The 16,977-nt window shown below is 42.9% G+C and overlaps 1 protein-coding gene across 2 annotated transcripts in view; it reads left to right on the top strand.

The window, feature by feature from the left end:
- The window catches only part of LOC106610997 (integrin alpha-9), a 150,903-nt gene that overhangs the window by 57,153 nt on the left and 76,773 nt on the right, over window positions 1-16,977 (top strand). For both annotated transcript variants that reach the window (XR_006771232.1, XM_045724815.1), the window contains exon 15: window positions 5,038-5,198. Coding sequence is in view for 1 of the 2 variants with exons in the window: in XM_045724815.1 (XP_045580771.1) it covers window positions 5,038-5,198 (161 nt within the window). In the remaining variant the exon portion in view is untranslated. The remainder of the gene's footprint in view (window positions 1-5,037; window positions 5,199-16,977) is intronic.

The following is a 16,977-nucleotide window of genomic DNA, read 5'->3' as shown; positions in this document are numbered from 1 at the left end:
TCCAGGGACAGTTTGGAATTTGGTAGTGAGTGTTGCAACTGAGGACAGACAATTTTTACACGCTTCAGCACTCGGCAGTCGTGTTCTGTGAGCTTGTGTGGCCTACCACTTCGCGGCTGAGCCGTTGTTGCTCCTAGATGTTTCCACTTCACAATAACAGCACTTACAGTTGACCAGGGCAGAAATTTTACTAACTGACTAGTTGGAAAGGTGGCATCCTATGACGATGCCACGTTGAAAGTCACTGAGCTTTTCAGTAAGGTCATTCTACTGCCAATGTTTGTCTATGGAGATTTTATATCTGTGTGCTCGATTTTATACAATGTGGCTGAAATAGCCAATTTGATGGGGTGTCCACATACTTTTGTATATATAGTGTATTTGTGACCAACAGATGCATATTTGTATTCCCAGCCATAGATTAGGGCCTAATTAATTCATTCCAATTGACTGATTTCCTTATATGATCTGTAACTCAGTAAAATCTTTGAAATTTGTAGCATGTTGTGTTTACATTTCTTTCAGTATATAAATCTGAAGCATCCGTTTGGCATTTCCACTCACTACCAAATATGGTGATGAGAGGAAGCCCGGTGGCAGGCAGTGGGAGAAAATGGAGCGAGATGGATTTTGTCTGGCATTCGGCTAATTTTGTCATCGATGAAACATTTTATCTCCGTACAGTTTTCTGTTCCCAAAACTACAATCTGTTACAACAGAGTAGACTAAGTTTTGTAGACTTTCCCCTTTGCAAAGTAAAAAAAATGCGTTGTTTAGAAAGAGTGCAATGGCAAATTGAGTTGTTGCACACACACACTTCAGAGTAGGCGTTCCGTAGCGGAAATATGCAAATACATGCTAAAACACGCCAATAGGATCTCGCTAGCTTGTGCTTGGCTCTGCCCACCTCTTTGCTTTTTTCTGCCCATTATGATTAATTTGCTCCCATTGGAAATTACAGGCTGTGGTTTATCTTGGGTTAGTTATATTTGGTTTAGGTGTGGTCCTGGTTGACTGTTTAGGTGTATTGTGGTTGTGTCTGTGGGTTTGGTCATGCTTGATCCCCCCAGGACAGGGAAGTAACCTGCTGGTATTGTTTGGTAATGACGCCTGGGCCGGTAATGAACACTCAACGCCCCTCCTTTCCGCCTGGCAGGGTGAGCTCATGGAAGGCGCTCCCGCACACACATAGGCGTGCACACGTGAAATTAATCAATGCCACACACACACACACACACACACACACACACACACACAGAACCCTTTTGGTTGTGACTGGGGTGTATGCTGCTGTTCCTCCCACTGTTTTACAGCAATTCACCACTCTGAGGCACTTACTGCAGACTGTGTGTGTGCGCGCACGCGTGTGTGTATGCGCGACGCTGATTCATTCCACGGATTTCAGAAAAATAATGTCTGTTTGGAAATGAAAATATTGGTGATCAATATCAGAGAAAGTTTTGTAATCTAAGTCTAATTGCTGCAAAAACATGTATAGCTATCAATTAAAAAGCCTGTATTCACCTTCGATAACAAACTGGAGAACAGAACTATGTCCCTTTGGTATATTATAAAGTTCTAAAAACAGAGATGTTTGACAGCGTTTGGATGTACTGAGCATACCAGACATTAGGAACACCTTCCTAATATTGAGTTGCACCCCCTTTTGCTCTCAGAACAGCCTCAATTAGTCGGGGCATGGACTCTACAAAGTGTCTGAAGCATAATGTTCATAATGTTTTGTATACTGAGTGTATGTTGATCATCTTGGATAATGTTTTGTATTTGTGTTGTTTGTGAAGTAGAGAAACAATTTTAAAAAATGAATTGTCAAAAAAAAGCCTCTAGCAAACTCCTTAAAAGGCCTGGAGTAAACATGTAATGTTTATGATTTGTGTATTTAAAATAGATATATGAAGTAGTTTATTTTAGACTGATGAAACCACCAACACGTCATTGGAAATCATGGGTGTGAGATGTTTTGACAGGGTGTTTCTTACTCAACGGTGTTACCAGTTAGAGAAGTCCATTTCTTGTTTTGAAATGAATGTCTTGTCTGTTTGACCCTGTGTGCATTTGTTTTGTGTGTGTGTGTGTGTGTGTGTGTGTGTGTGTGTGTGTGTGTGTGTGTGTGGACTACATGAGGACTTCTCCAACTAAGACTGGACCTGACAAAGATCCACCTTGGATCCAAACATTGCTACTTTGACAAGGTGCAAATAGTAGCCAGACTTTTCCCTGTCTTTTTCCTCTCTAATAAATTTTTTTAAATGTTGTATTTATTTCACCTTTATTTAACCAGGTAGGCTAGTTGAGAACAAGTTCTCATTTACAACTGCCACCTGGCCAAGATAAAGCAAAGCAGTTCGACACATACAACAACACAGAGTTACACATGGAATAAACAAACATACAGTCAATAATACAGTAGAAAAAAGAGATCTGTATACAGTGAGTGCAAATGAGGTAAGATAAGGGAGGTAAGGCAATAAATAGGCCATGGTGGCGAAGTAATTACAATATAGCAATTAGACACTGAATGGTAGATGTGCAGAAGATGAATGTGCAAGTAGAGATACTGGGGTGCAAAGGAGCTAGATAAATAAATACAGTATGGGGATGAGGTAGTTGGATGGGCTATTTACAGATGGGCTATGTACAGGTGCAGTGATCTGTGAGCTGCTCTGACAGCTGGTGCTTAAAGCTAGTGAAGGAGATATGAGTCTCCAGCTTCAGTGATTTTTGCAGTTCGTTCCAGTCATTGGCAGCAGAGAACTGGAAGGAAAGGCGGCCAAAGGAGGAATTGGCTTTGGGCGTGACCAGTGAGATATACCAGCTGGAGCACGTGCTATGGGTGGGTGCTGCTATGGTGACCAGTGAGCTGAGATAAGGTGGGGCTTTACCTAGCAGGGTCTTGTAGATGACCTGGAGCCAGTGGGTTTGGCGACAAGTATGAAGCGATGGCCTGTGGGCCTCTCTCCCCCATTTTTGTGTTTGAATGTATGAAAGTCTTATTAGACTGTGTGAAGTGAGACATAACCTAGCTCTAACTAACCCATGTGTCTCTCTCTGTCTCTCCCCAGAGTTGTTGTATAACCTGACAGCTGGTCTCTCTCTGTCTCTCGCCAGAGTTGCTATATAACCTGACAGCTGGTCTCTCTCCTCTCTCCCCAGAGTTGTTGTATAACCTGACAGCTGGTCTCTCCTCTCTCCCCAGAGTTGTTGTATAACCTGACAGCTGGTCTCTCCTCTCTCCCCAGAGTTGTTGTATAACCTGACAGCTGGTCTCTCCTCTCTCCCCAGTGTTGTTGTATAACCTGACAGCTGATGTGGATAAGAGGCAGAGGAGCCAGTCTTCCAGAGTGTACTTTATTCAGAACGGAAACAATTTTTAAAAATGAATTGTCAAAAACAAAAGCCTCTAGCAAACTCCTTAAAAGGCCTGGAGTAAACATGTAATGTTTATGATTTGTGAATTTAAAATAGATATATGAAGTAGTTTATTTTAGACTGATGAAACCACCAACACGTCAATGGAAATCATGGGTGTGAGATGTTTTGACAGGGTGTTTATTACCCTTCTGTCTCTCCCCAGAGTTGTTGTATAACCTGACAGCTGGTCTCTCTCCTCTCAACCCAGAGTTTCTGTATAACCTGACAGCTTGTCTCTCTCTTCTCTCCCCAGAGTTGTTGTATAACCTGACAGCTGGTCTCTCCTCTCTCCCCAGAGTTGTTGTATAACCTGACAGCTGGTCTCTCCTCTCTCCCCAGAGTTGTTGTATAACCTGACAGCTGGTCTCTCCTCTCTCCCCAGAGTTGTTGTATAACCTGACAGCTGGTCTCTCTCTGTCTCTCCCCAGAGTTGTTGTATAACCTGACAGCTGGTATCTCCTCTCTCCCCATAGTTGTTGTATAACCTGACAGCTGGTCTCTCTCTGTCTCTCCCCAGAGTTGCTGTATAACCTGACAGCTGGTCTCTCTCCTCTCTCCCCAGAGTTGTTGTATAACCTGACAGCTGGTCTCTCCTCTCTCCCCAGAGTTGTTGTATAACCTGACAGCTGGTCTCTCCTCTCTCCCCAGAGTTGTTGTATAACCTGACAGCTGGTCTCTCCTCTCTCCCCAGAGTTGCTGTATTTACCTGACAACTGGTCTCTCTCTTCTCTCCCCAGAGTTGCCGTATAACCTGACAGCTGGTCTTTCCTCTCTCCCCAGAGTTGTTGTATAACCTGACAGCTGGTCTCTCCTCTCTCCCCAGAGTTGTTGTATAACCTGACAGCTGGTCTCTCCTCTCTCCCCAGAGTTGTTGTATAACCTGACAGCTGGTCTCTCCTCTCTCCCCAGAGTTGTTGTATAACCTGACGGCTGGTCTCTCCTCTCTCCCCAGAGTTGTTGTATAACCTGACAGCTGGTCTCTCCTCTCTCCCCAGAGTTGTTGTATAACCTGACAGCTGGTCTCTCCTCTCTCCCCAGAGTTGTTGTATAACCTGATGGCTGGTCTCTCTCTGTCTCTCCCCAGAGTTGTTGTATAACCTGACAGCTGGTATCTCCTCTCTCCCCATAGTTGTTGTATAACCTGACAGCTGGTCTCTCTCTGTCTCTCCCCAGAGTTGCTGTATAACCTGACAGCTGGTCTCTCCCCTCTCTCCCCAGAGTTGTTGTATAACCTGACAGCTGGTCTCTCCTCTCTCCCCAGTGTTGTTGTATAACCTGACAGCTGGTCTCTCCTCTCTCCCCAGAGTTGTTGTATAACCTGACAGCTGGTCTCTCCTCTCTCCCCAGAGTTGTTGTATAACCTGACAGCTGGTATCTCCTCTCTCCCCAGAGTTGTTGTATAACCTGACAGCTGGTCTCTCCTCTCTCCCCAGAGTTGTTGTATAACCTGACAGCTGGTCTCTCCTCTCTCCCCAGAGTTGTTGTATAACCTGACAGCTGGTCTCTCCTCTCTCCCCAGAGTTGCTGTATAACCTGACAGCTGGTCTCTCCTCTCTCCCCAGAGTTGTTGTATAACCTGACAGCTGGTCTCTCCTCTCTCCCCAGAGTTGTTGTATAACCTGACTGCTGATGTGGATAAGAGGCAGAGGAGCCAGTCTTCCAGAGTGTACTTTATTCAGAACGGAGCCCAGGTCAGCTTAATGAGCAACGAGCTCAGTCTGGACATCAACAGAGAGGATTGCCAACAGTACACTGCATATGTTAAGGTGAGTCCCTAGAAGTCGTTTATTGTTTGTCGCACTGCTGTGCTTTATCTTGGCCAGGTCACAGTTGTAAATGTGAACTTGTTCTCAACTGGCCTACCTGGTTAAATAAAGGTGAAATAAAATAAATAAATAAAATGCCCCTGGCTAATGTTTTTCAGCCAGGGGCTGCAAAGACGTCATTCAGCTTTTTCCCGGGTTCTGAGAGCCTATGGGAGCCGTAGGAAGTGTCACGTTACAGCAAAGATCCTACGTTTTCAATAAAAAGAGTCAAGAAGCCCAAGGAATGGTCAGAGAGGGCACTTCCTGTACAGAATCTTCTCAGGTTTTTGCCTGCCATATGAGTTCTGTTATACTCACAGACACCATTCAAACAGTTTTAGAAACTTTAGGGTGTTTTCTATCCAAAGCCAATAATTATATGCATATTCTAGTTTCTGGGCAGTAGTAATAACCAGATTAAATCGGGTATGTTTTTTATCCGGCCGTGTAAATACTGCCCCCTAGCCCTAACAGGTTTTAAGGTGATAGTATACTGTATGATGACTTCTCATCCAGAAAACATGTTTACAACTAGATATGATGTCATTAAGATGTCATGTGCCCTAATGTTGCCCTATTGGTCCCAGATAGCTGGTTCAGTTGGAGCTATTGTGTCCATGTCCACCACTGAACTCTTTCTCATGGCAACTGGGTTATTCAAGCAGTGTTTGTCAAGCTGTTTTCTTTCTGTTTGTTTTGATGTTCTGAAGCGACGTTCAATCTCCATAGCATCTCCAGTGGCAACTTCCATTCAGTCTTAATAGTTTTGACAGTCAAAACAATGTTTAAATTGTAGCCAAGGCAAACAAAACAAAGGTGAATCATATTGGCTATAATCATAGTTCCCTCATTTTTGTTCAGCACTGAGCAAATTTCAGGTCTGCTGAGCTCAAACTTCAACATTGTGAAAATTCTGTGCAACTTTCAACACGCGTTTACAGTGAACACTGAGGCTGAACCCACTTTAAGTTACAGTTATAACAGTGGCCAAGTATTCTACTGTGGCTATTTTATCATAATGTAGTCCTACCAGAGTGGCCTACAATCAATAACAATGGAGAAAAATGCATCCCGTAACATTCTATCATTCAGCCTACAGTAGCAGCAATGTGTGGTGTTCAATGTAGGCCTACATTACATGAGACTTTTGAAAACAACATGCACGGCTTGACATTAACCTGTTTATCCACTTCACCTTCAGACAAGGAGGTGACTGAAATGTGTTGTTTTACGCAAGAAACCACAAAATAAAATTAATCAGTCAAATTATGCTACCCTCTGCCTATTGGCTACTTAGTTTATTCAAGACTGTCTCAAAATACAACACTGTCCCTTTAAGACATAAAAAAAGCTCTTTACCTGACTCGCTTTTCAAAGATGGCTAGAAGTGCTCTTGTAGGAAGCAACCACTCCCCCATTGTTGTCTAGAAATGAGCTATAACTGTGCTAATAACTAATTAGCAAAGAATATTAACCAATGTGCACAGGTGGCTAAATGCAGCTCTCGCTTTGATCTCTGGCATATCTATTCGCGACCCCTCATACTGTAAACACAGTCCAGTTCAAAGTGAATGGCACAGATCCATATATGGCAATGGTCTATTTGCGTATTGGCCTACTGCAGCTCTGATTGGTTAAGAGTATGGGCCTGAGTCGTGGCTGTCAATGCAATAAAATCCTACTCTGATGCGCTCTGCCTACAACAAAATCTCTTGCACAGTTAGTTTTGCATACTAAGTCTTGCACCGTTTTTTTTTTCTTCAGTATGTTACATTGAAAGTGGCTAATATTGTGTTGATTCGAGCACAATTTCCACAGTGGAAATGTTGATAGTGTTAACTCAAGGGGAAAACTCTAGAAAGTTGAGTGAAGTTCAGTTTCGTGCTTCTCTGTGAGGGCTGATATTTCTTCTGCATGGCAGTCTGAGGGGAGCTGCGCGAAGCTTAGAGGGAACATTGGATATAATATATATTGGCTATAGGTGTGTGTGCTTGCGTGTGAAAGTTCAACAGTTGTCTGGTTGAGTGGTTTTACCCTGCAGCTTGCTGGGTCAGGGCAAATGTGACATACAGGCAGTCATAACAGTTAAAACAACACAGTTTACTTTCTGACTGTGCTATCATCTCCAAATGGATAGAAACAGTAGGTGGTAGAGTAGCTATATTTCACAGACCACATAGATAAGTAGCTAAGGTGCAGGAAGATATGTGTCTTAAACTGGAAACTGAACCCTCCGCACGCTCACTGGTGGAGCCATGCAAATTTCTGTTATTTAATTTCCAAGCCTTCGGTCACCGTAGTAGACCTTTGTCACTATTGTCAGATAGTTTCAGTCAGAGCTCTAGACTAAGTTTTAATTACTGTAATTTGCATGCATCTTAATGTGCAGACAAGCTTCTTGTCTGGAGTAGGAACAGTAGAAAGTCACATAAATAGTAAGTTACTGTATCGTAACCTGCTGATTCAGAGGCAGCCTTAGAGTGGACCTCAGTATGTCCTGAGGCCTGAGGGCGTCCATGTATGTCTCACCTCCTGCTAATGGAGACCAGAGGTCCCACCCCACACGGAGCCAGTGCATTTCACTGTCATTCTCTACAGTGGACCCCAGGCTAATTTCTCCCTGGGAGGCTGAGCCTGACTGAACTCAATTCCATTCTATCCTTCTCGCACTCTCTCTGCCCCCTCCCCTCCCCAAACAGTCCTGGGTTCAAACACTATTCGAAAACACTTCAAGTACTTTATATGTGCTTGACTGAGCTTGCCTGGCTTAATGGACCAATAGAATAGTACACAAAACTGCAAACCCCGCCCATCTGGCACTCCAGGCAGGCTAAAGCAAATGCTCAAAGTGTTTGAAACATTTCGAATATATTTCGTGTTAGAATCCAGGTCTGCTACCCTGCCATACAGCCCATAGTGTTAGAACCCAGGTCTGCTACCCTGCCATACAGCCCATAGTGTTAGAACCCAGGTCTTCTACCCTGCCATACAGCCCATAGTGTTAGAACCCAGGTCTTCTACCCTGCCATACAGCCCATAGTGTTAGAATCCAGGTCTGCTACCCTGCCATACAGCCCATAGTGTTAGAACCCAGGTCTGCTACCCTGCCATACAGCCCATAGTGTTAGAACCCAGGTCTTCTACCCTGCCATACAGCCCATAGTGTTAGAACCCAGTCCTGCTACCCTGCCATACAGCCCATAGTGTTAGAACCCAGGGCTGCTACCCTGCCATACAGCCCATAGTGTTAGAACCCAGGTCTGCTACCCTGCCATACAGCCCATAGTGTTAGAACCCAGGGCTGCTACCCTGCCATACAGCCCATAGTGTTAGAACCCAGGTCTGCTACCCTGCCATACAGCCCATAGTGTTAGAACCCAGGGCTGCTACCCTGCCATACAGGCCATAGTGTTAGAACCCAGGTCTGCTACCCTGCCGTACAGCCCTGGGATGAGTATACCTCACTACATGATGTGAGAGACTTTGAACAACACATCATAACACCATTATGGAGCCTTTAACATCCAGTCTGTCCAGTGAAGTGGAGTTTGTGGAACTCCTAGATGACTATATACAGTAGTCATTGATAATTAGACACTTATGGTTGTTTCTCCTAATTGAACACTGTGACCAGACAGAGCATAAACTGTTAGCTTCAACTGTGACAATTGTAGGTATACACACAATAGATCAGCGATTTGAGGTATTGTAATGTTAATTCCCAAAGTAAATGTGGTCAACATCTTCTATACAGCAATATCTCTATTTTTGGCATCCCAAATCCCTTTATAGTGCACTACTTTTGACCAGAGTCCTATGGGGCGTAAATGCACTATAAAGGGAATAGGGTGCCATTTGGGACGAAGCCTCTATGTTTCTGGGTGTGCAGTAGTGTACTGTAGATTAGCGATCTGGTGCGTGCCACATACGTAACTAACTGGCATCTCTCTGTCTCGGTGTACTGTAATGTACTAGGTGGGATTAACACTCTTCCACTAAAGCTGAGAGTGGGATTCATCAGGCCAGAACCACATGTCACCATAGAATTGATCTGTGTAGTAGAATAGAATAGAAGAGCATAGAATATCATTGAATTCCCTTATGAGGGAATTTGTTAATGTAAAATAGTTTGATTAAGCAGAGATCAGAGGAACACTTGGTCTGGTTTGTGGAGTTAAATAGTGTTCGAATTGTGGTGCCAAAATTACACTTTCAAAATAACCTCTTGGTAATAGCATTCTTTCTAGTCAATGAACTAGTATTCAAAGGTGTGACATTTTTAATAACTTCCAATATTATAATAATATAACCTTTGGTGTTTATCTTTCTTTTTTAGGTAGTCAAAGGTGTGCATTACATTTATTAGATGTTCTTAACACCTTTTTCACACACACACACACACACACACACACACACACACACACACACACACACACACACACACACACACACACACACACACACATACACACACTCACATCTTGTGTGTGTAGAAATGTTGAGTTTGAATTGGCTTGCTGTCAGTTTGATGAAGTGTGTGTAAGCCCAGCCCATGTAAGCATGAGGTGTCTGGTAGTGTGGCTGTTTAGTCTAGCCAGGCTAGTAATGCTTATTGTTGGATTGAACAAGTAGATTTTCCTGCGTTTGTTGTGTGGCGTAAGAAACACACAATACTTCTATACAGTTCTATATATTAGTTGTTTACAGTTATATTCATTACTTCTGTACAGTTCTCTACATTAGCTGTTTACAGTTCTATTCATTACTTCTATACAGTTCTCTACATTAGTTGTATACAGTTCTCTACATTAGTTGTATACAGTTCTCTACATTAGTTGTATACAGTTCTCTACATTAGTTGTATACAGTTCTCTACATTAGTTGTATACAGTTCTCTACATTAGTTGTATACAGTTCTCTACATTAGTTTTATACAGTTCTATACGTTAGTTTTATACAGTTCTCTACGTTAGTTGTATACAGTTCTCTACGTTAGTTGTATACAGTTCTCTACGTTAGTTGTATACAGTTCTCTACGTTAGTTTTATACAGTTCTCTACGTTAGTTGTATACAGTTCTCTACGTTAGTTGTATACAGTTCTCTACGTTAGTTGTATACAATTCTCTACGTTAGTTGTATACAGTTCTCTACATTAGTTGTATACAGTTCTCTACGTTAGTTGTATACAGTTCTCTACATTAGTTTTATACAGTTCTCTACATTAGTTTTATACAGTTCTCTACGTTAGTTATATACAGTTCTCTACGTTAGTTGTATACAGTTCTCTACGTTAGTTGTATACAGTTCTCTACGTTAGTTTTATACAGTTCTCTACGTTAGTTGTATACAGTTCTCTACGTTAGTTTTATACAGTTCTCTACGTTAGTTGTATACAGTTCTCTACGTTAGTTGTATACAGTTCTCTACGTTAGTTGTATACAGTTCTCTACGTTAGTTGTATACAATTCTCTACGTTAGTTGTATACAGTTCTCTACATTAGTTGTATACAGTTAAATACATTAGTTATATACATTAGTTGTATACAGTTCTATACATTCGTTCTATACATTAGTTCTATACAGTTAAATACATTATTGTATACCGTTCTATACTTTAGTTGTATACAGTTCTATACATTAGTTCTATACATTAGTTATATTCAGTTCTATACATTAGGTGTGTACAGTTCTATATGTTAGGTGTATAAATTATTATGTGGATTATAATGAATGAACATTTTTGTAGGCGTTGATCCATTTTTCACAGAAAATGATATGCGACAACAGTGATCTCATGAAGATAGCAGATCTGTATGTGGAAAAACTGTGTATCAGAGAGAGAAACAGATTAGTTTACACAGATGGATCTGATTTTGATTAAACAGTTGATCAATTCATCTTTAGTCAACATTTTCATCTAACATGTAATGGACTTAGACTTGACATCCTTACACACAGTGAACACATGGACTAACAAAGATTACACAACCCTACGTCTATCAGAGAAAAACACCAGAAATGATCACTCACTCAGTAAATCACATGACATTATGGAGCGCCAGTTCATTGATAGTGAAATCATATAATGTGTTTCATATTGATGTTTTGGGTGGCGGGGGAACGGCTGTGCAAAGGCATGCCAGAGTTCCAGACGAACTTTGTTTGGTTATTTGAGCTGAAATAAATGACACACTTCTTACTACAGTCAGACAGTCATACCTCACATTCTAGAGATGGACACCGGGGATGTTCTAATGGTGAATGATATGGGTGGTTGAAAGGACCAGGTGTGTGTGTGTGTGTGTGTGTGTGTGTGTGTGTGTGTGTGTGTGTGTGTGTGTGTGTGTGTGTGTGTGTGTGTGTGTGTGTGTGTGTGTGAGAGATTGGGATTGTGTGTGTGTGTGTGTGTGTGAGATTGGGATTGTGGGTCGGTGGGTGGGTGTGTGCGTGATTGTGGGTAGGTGTGTGTGTGCGTGTGATTGTGGGTAGGTGTGTGCGTGCATGCTGAATGATATCGGTGGTTGAAAGGACCAGGAGAGGTGTGTGTGTGTGCATGCATGCTGAATGATATGGTTGGTTGAAAGGACCAGGAGGGGTGTGTGTGCGTGCTGAATGATATGGGTGGTTGAAAGGAGCAGGAGTGGTGTGTGCGTGTGAGTAAGTGACTGATTTCAAGAGCTGAATTTTCTCCACCCTTAATTTTCAAGTGTCACATTCTCACATTCATTTTTGTGCAATTGGCACATCATCTCTTTGGTTGTCTCTCAGCTTACTGTACATCAGTTAACCTTGAAATGTATCATGAAATAGCTTGCAGGTTTAGCTCAGTGTTCATCTACTTTTTGCATCTGGATATTATACTAAACCTGGATATTATACTAAACCTGGATATTATACTAAACCTGGATGTTATACTAAACCTGGATATTATACTAAACCTGGATATTATACTAAACCTGGTTGTTATAGTAAACCTGGAAATTATACTAAACCTGGATATTATACTAAACCTGGTTGTTATACTAAACCTGGTTATTATACTAAACCTGGATATTATACTAAACCTGGATATTATACTAAATCTTAAGCACTCGTTGTCTTCGAGGACAGAGCTGGACCAGCATATGCTGTACTTTTGACAGCTAGTCTAACTTGTTGTGATATGGCCATCAACTACCAATCTACCATTGAAATGAGATGACTGGAACGGACAAAACCCTTCATCCTATTTACTATGTATACTACACACAGGATGGGATGTTACAACGTTTTAGCTTTAACCTATCTCTACCCCCCATCTCCACCAGTTGTCAGGCTGGAGGTCGCCTTTCTGCGTCACTATGGCGTCTTCACTTTATTTTAGTGTTGACAGACAGATGCCCAAGTTTCACCCAGAAGAAGCTCCAAGGTCCAACCATCATAATAGATTGATGGGCTTATAAATAAAGTAGAGCCTGGACACTGCTACAAGATATTTAATATTGCCAGCCAAGGCAAAGTTATTATGGGATGTACTGGGGACATATAGGGCAGAGAGAGTGGACATTAGGCCAGGAATGTGGGGCACCAAGAGCAGTTCCTAGACAACTGTTAGGGGGCTGGGCTTGAGCTTCGTGTCTTAATAAGTGTCTTTGTCGCACTGCTTTGCTTTATCTTGGCCAGGTTACAGTTGTAAATGAGAACTTGTTCTCAATTGTCCTACCTGGTAAAATAAAGGTGAAATAAAAAAAAAGAAAGATCCTCCTTAGAGACTGTAATGGACCTAATAGCTTACTACGCTAGCTAGCTATACCACTCTTTAATGACCGCAAATGGCAGTGGCCCTTGTCACAGGTTCACGACACATACTGTATTCATACCGCCACAGGGCTGTGAGATGGGCTTGTTGAAGCATAAATATGCATATGAGTGAAGTACTCCCTCCACTTCTGTACCCGAGCAATATTAAAACACTGAGAGACTGACTCCCAGAGACACCCCTGCCTACCACACACTATGAGACTGAGAACATCAGCCATGCCACTGGCACGTTCCTAGCCAGAGCCAGAGCCACACGGTACCACCACTACCACACTGCATGCTTTGTTGGCCTCCTTATACAGTTCTGCAGCAGTAAGACATGTTCAATTCCCTCGATGCCATTCCACTGGTTTCATTTACCGCTGGCCAAGAAAGCTGATATAATAACTCACACACACACTTAAACACCAACATACACACACACACACACACACACACACACACACACACACACACCAACATACACACACACACACACCAACATACACACAAACACGGAGAGAAAGCTGATACAATGAATGGACAGGGCAGGAGGAAGAAAATAGCATCCAGCTGGTTTCTGTTAAAACAAGGCAGCACCACTCTATTTATAAAGCATAGGATGGAAAAATATTAAAACCCATAGAGGCTGTCTCTCTATTCCCTATATAGTGCACTACGTTTGACCAGGATTTATATAGGAAATAGGGTGTCATGTGGGACGTAGTCAGAGCAGAGGAGTGTAGGCTACAGAAATAAATACAGTGGAAACATGGAATGAATCCTGTTCTTGGAATATAGCCTTTGATAAAAATGCATGGCTGCAAGTATCTGGCTGGACAGTATCGAGCTGATTAGGCAATATTACAGCACTAGATTTTAGCATACTAATGTTAAGGATTTCTCATGTGGGTTTGACAGCATTGACTGGGTCATTCTAATCTCAGTCACAGTCTGATTTATTTTGTAAGGTGACACATCAAATACTACATTAAAGGGATACTTTGGGAATTTGGCAATGAGGCCCAATTTGGCAATGAGACTACTTCCTCAGAGTAACTCGTAGATACCATTTGTATGTCTCTGTATCCAGTAGGAATGAAGTTAGAGGTAGTTTCGCAAGCCTAAGTCTATGGTACAGTACATGAACAAAGGTATGAGGACACCTGCTCGTCAAACATCTTATTCCAAAATCATGGCCATTAATATGAAGTTGGTCTCCCCTTTGCTGCTATAACAGCCTTCAATCTTCTGGGAAGGCTTTCCACTAGATTTTGGAACATTGCTGTGGGGACTTGCTTCCATTCAGCCACAAGAGCATTAGTGAGGTTGGGCACTGATGTTGGGCAATTAGGCCTGGTTCACAGTTGGCGTTCCAATTCATCCCAAAGGTTTTCGATGGGGTTGAGGTCAGGGCTCTGTGCAGGCCAGTCAAGCTCTTCCACACCGATCTCGGCAAACCATTTCTGTATGGACCTCGCTTTGTGCACAGGGAAATGTCATGCTGAAACAGGAAAGGGCCTTCCCCAAACTGTTACCACAAAGTTGGACACACAGAATCATCTAGAATGTCATTGTATGCTGTAGCGTTAAAATTTCCCTTCACTGGAATTAAGGGGCCTAGCCCGAACCATGAAAAAAACAGCCCCTGACCCTTATTCCTTCTCCACCAAGCTTTGGCACTATGCATTGGGGCAGGTAGCGTTCTCCTGGCGTCCGCCAAACCCAGATTCGTCCATCAGACTGCCAGATGTTGTAGCGTGATTCATCACTCCAGAGAACACGTTTCCACTACTCCTGAGTCCAATAGTGGTGAGCTTTACACCACTCCAGCCGGCGCTTGGCATTGCGCATGGTGATCTTAGGCTTGTGTGCGGCTGCTCGGCCATGGAAACCCATTTCATGAAGCTCCCGACAAACAGTTATTGTGGTGACGTGGCTTCCAGAGACGCTTGGACAGGATCTGATGTGTGTTTTCTGATAACAGGCTGTGGTTAAAGTTCTGGCCATTAAAATGTTACTAGAAAGGAGGATAGCCTATAGCTTCTGAACAAATGGTTATGGTGAACAGGGGGTACAGAGGGCTGAATGCTTTACATTGGGCCTCTCGCTCTCTCTTTCCCCAAGCTAGAACAGGATTAAATGAGGTGTGTATATGCATGTGTTATATTAGTCTGTGATTATAACTCAGTATTTATCACCTGCCTCCAGGCTGGTCTCCTATGGGGCCATGGGAACACTGAAAGACTGAGTCAGTTCAACCACACACACCCAGCCTCGACCCTGGCTCCGACCCCAGCTCTACTTCTTATCTACACTGGCTACTTACCCTGGCTCTACTTCTTCTCTACCCTGGCTCCACACCCTGGCTCCAACACCCAGCTCTACTTCTTCTCTACCCTGGCTCCACACCCTGGCTCCGACCCCAGCTCTACTTCTTATCTACCCTGGCTACTTACCCTGGCTCTACTTCTTATCTACCCTGGCTACTTACCCTGGCTCCAACACCCAGCTCTACTTCTTCTCTACCCTGGCTCCACACCCTGGCTCCAACACCCAGCTCTACTTCTTATCTACCCTGGCTACTTACCCCAGCTCTACTTCTTATCTACCCTGGCTACTTACCCTGGCTCGACTTCTTATCTACCCTGGCTCCAACACCCACCTCTACTTCTTATCTACCCTGGCTACTTACCCCAGCTCTACTTCTTATCTACCCTGGCTACTTACCCTGGCTCTACTTCTTATCTACCCTGGCCCCACCCTGGCTCTACTTCTTACCTACCCTGGCTCCACATCCCAGCTCTACTTCTCTACCCTGGCTACTCACCCTTGCTCTACTTCTTATCTACCCTGGCTCCACACCCCAGCTCTACTTCTTATCTACCCTGGCTACTCACCCTGGCTCCGATCCTGGCAACTCACCCTGGTTGTTGCTTGAAGCGCATACTCCTGCTATCACAATACTGTGTTTCCTGTATGTAGACGGGGTCTGGCCTATGGGGAATATAATTAAAACATGCACACATCAGAGATTTATTTAATGTACGGCACAGCAGACCTGGGTTCAACTAGTATTCTAAGAGATTTTAAATATTTTATCTGTGTTTGATTGTCCCTGCCTGTTGCAATGGAATGGAAGAAATTTCCCAAAATGGCAAAATATGCCCACCTGGCACTCTAGGCAAGCTAAAGCAAACCCACAAATAACTCAGGTCTGGAATGCACTACAGCCAGTGCCCTGGCCCCATTATACAGCAGTTGTGAAAGATTTATATCTATCTGCGAACAAAACACAGTGCTAAGTGACTGTTGTTCAAATGTTCCAAAATAATGGATTCAAGAATAACAATGAATGTCCCAGTAAAAGTGTCCCTAACAGGCTTTTGACCAAATCAACTGCAGGCTACAGGAAGCATCTGGAGCGCTCTTCAGTCAGTCACCAGAATGGGAGAGAGCTCTGACAGACAGGGCTGAGCCAGGCTGGATACATGTTAAAACAATACCCAACATATCTGCTTATCCCTATCCACTGCTATCTGGTACTCCCTTTGATATGGTATCAGAAGTTCTTTGTTTGCCATATGTATGGATAATGTGGTGATCTGCATCCACCCAACCAGGTTTAGAAAAGGTGCAGGAGATAATTACACATTTGTTGCTGTAATTTGAAATCATTTTTTTTCTCACAAAGAGCTTTGGTCTGTAAAACTAATGTAATTGTCCAATCAGATGCAGAGAAGTGGAAATCAAAAGCTTCCTTTTTATGTTTCGAATAGTCATTGTCAAGATGACACAGAAAGTTGATCTCTCAAAGACAGGAAGTCTTCAACCTTCAGGAAGTCTTCAAACTCTCTTGTTGTACATTCAAAACTGCAACAAAGAACGTAATTAGCTACCATTTGATATAGAATTCGGTTACACTTATTTTTTAAAGCCTACATGTGTAAAGCTTTATAA

The sequence above is a fragment of the Salmo salar genome, chromosome ssa01 (genome assembly GCF_905237065.1).
Source record: "Salmo salar chromosome ssa01, Ssal_v3.1, whole genome shotgun sequence".
NCBI classification, from domain to species: Eukaryota; Metazoa; Chordata; class Actinopteri; order Salmoniformes; family Salmonidae; genus Salmo; species Salmo salar.
The sequence above is the reverse complement of the archived record's forward strand: the minus strand, read 5'-3'. Positions and strand labels throughout refer to the sequence as shown.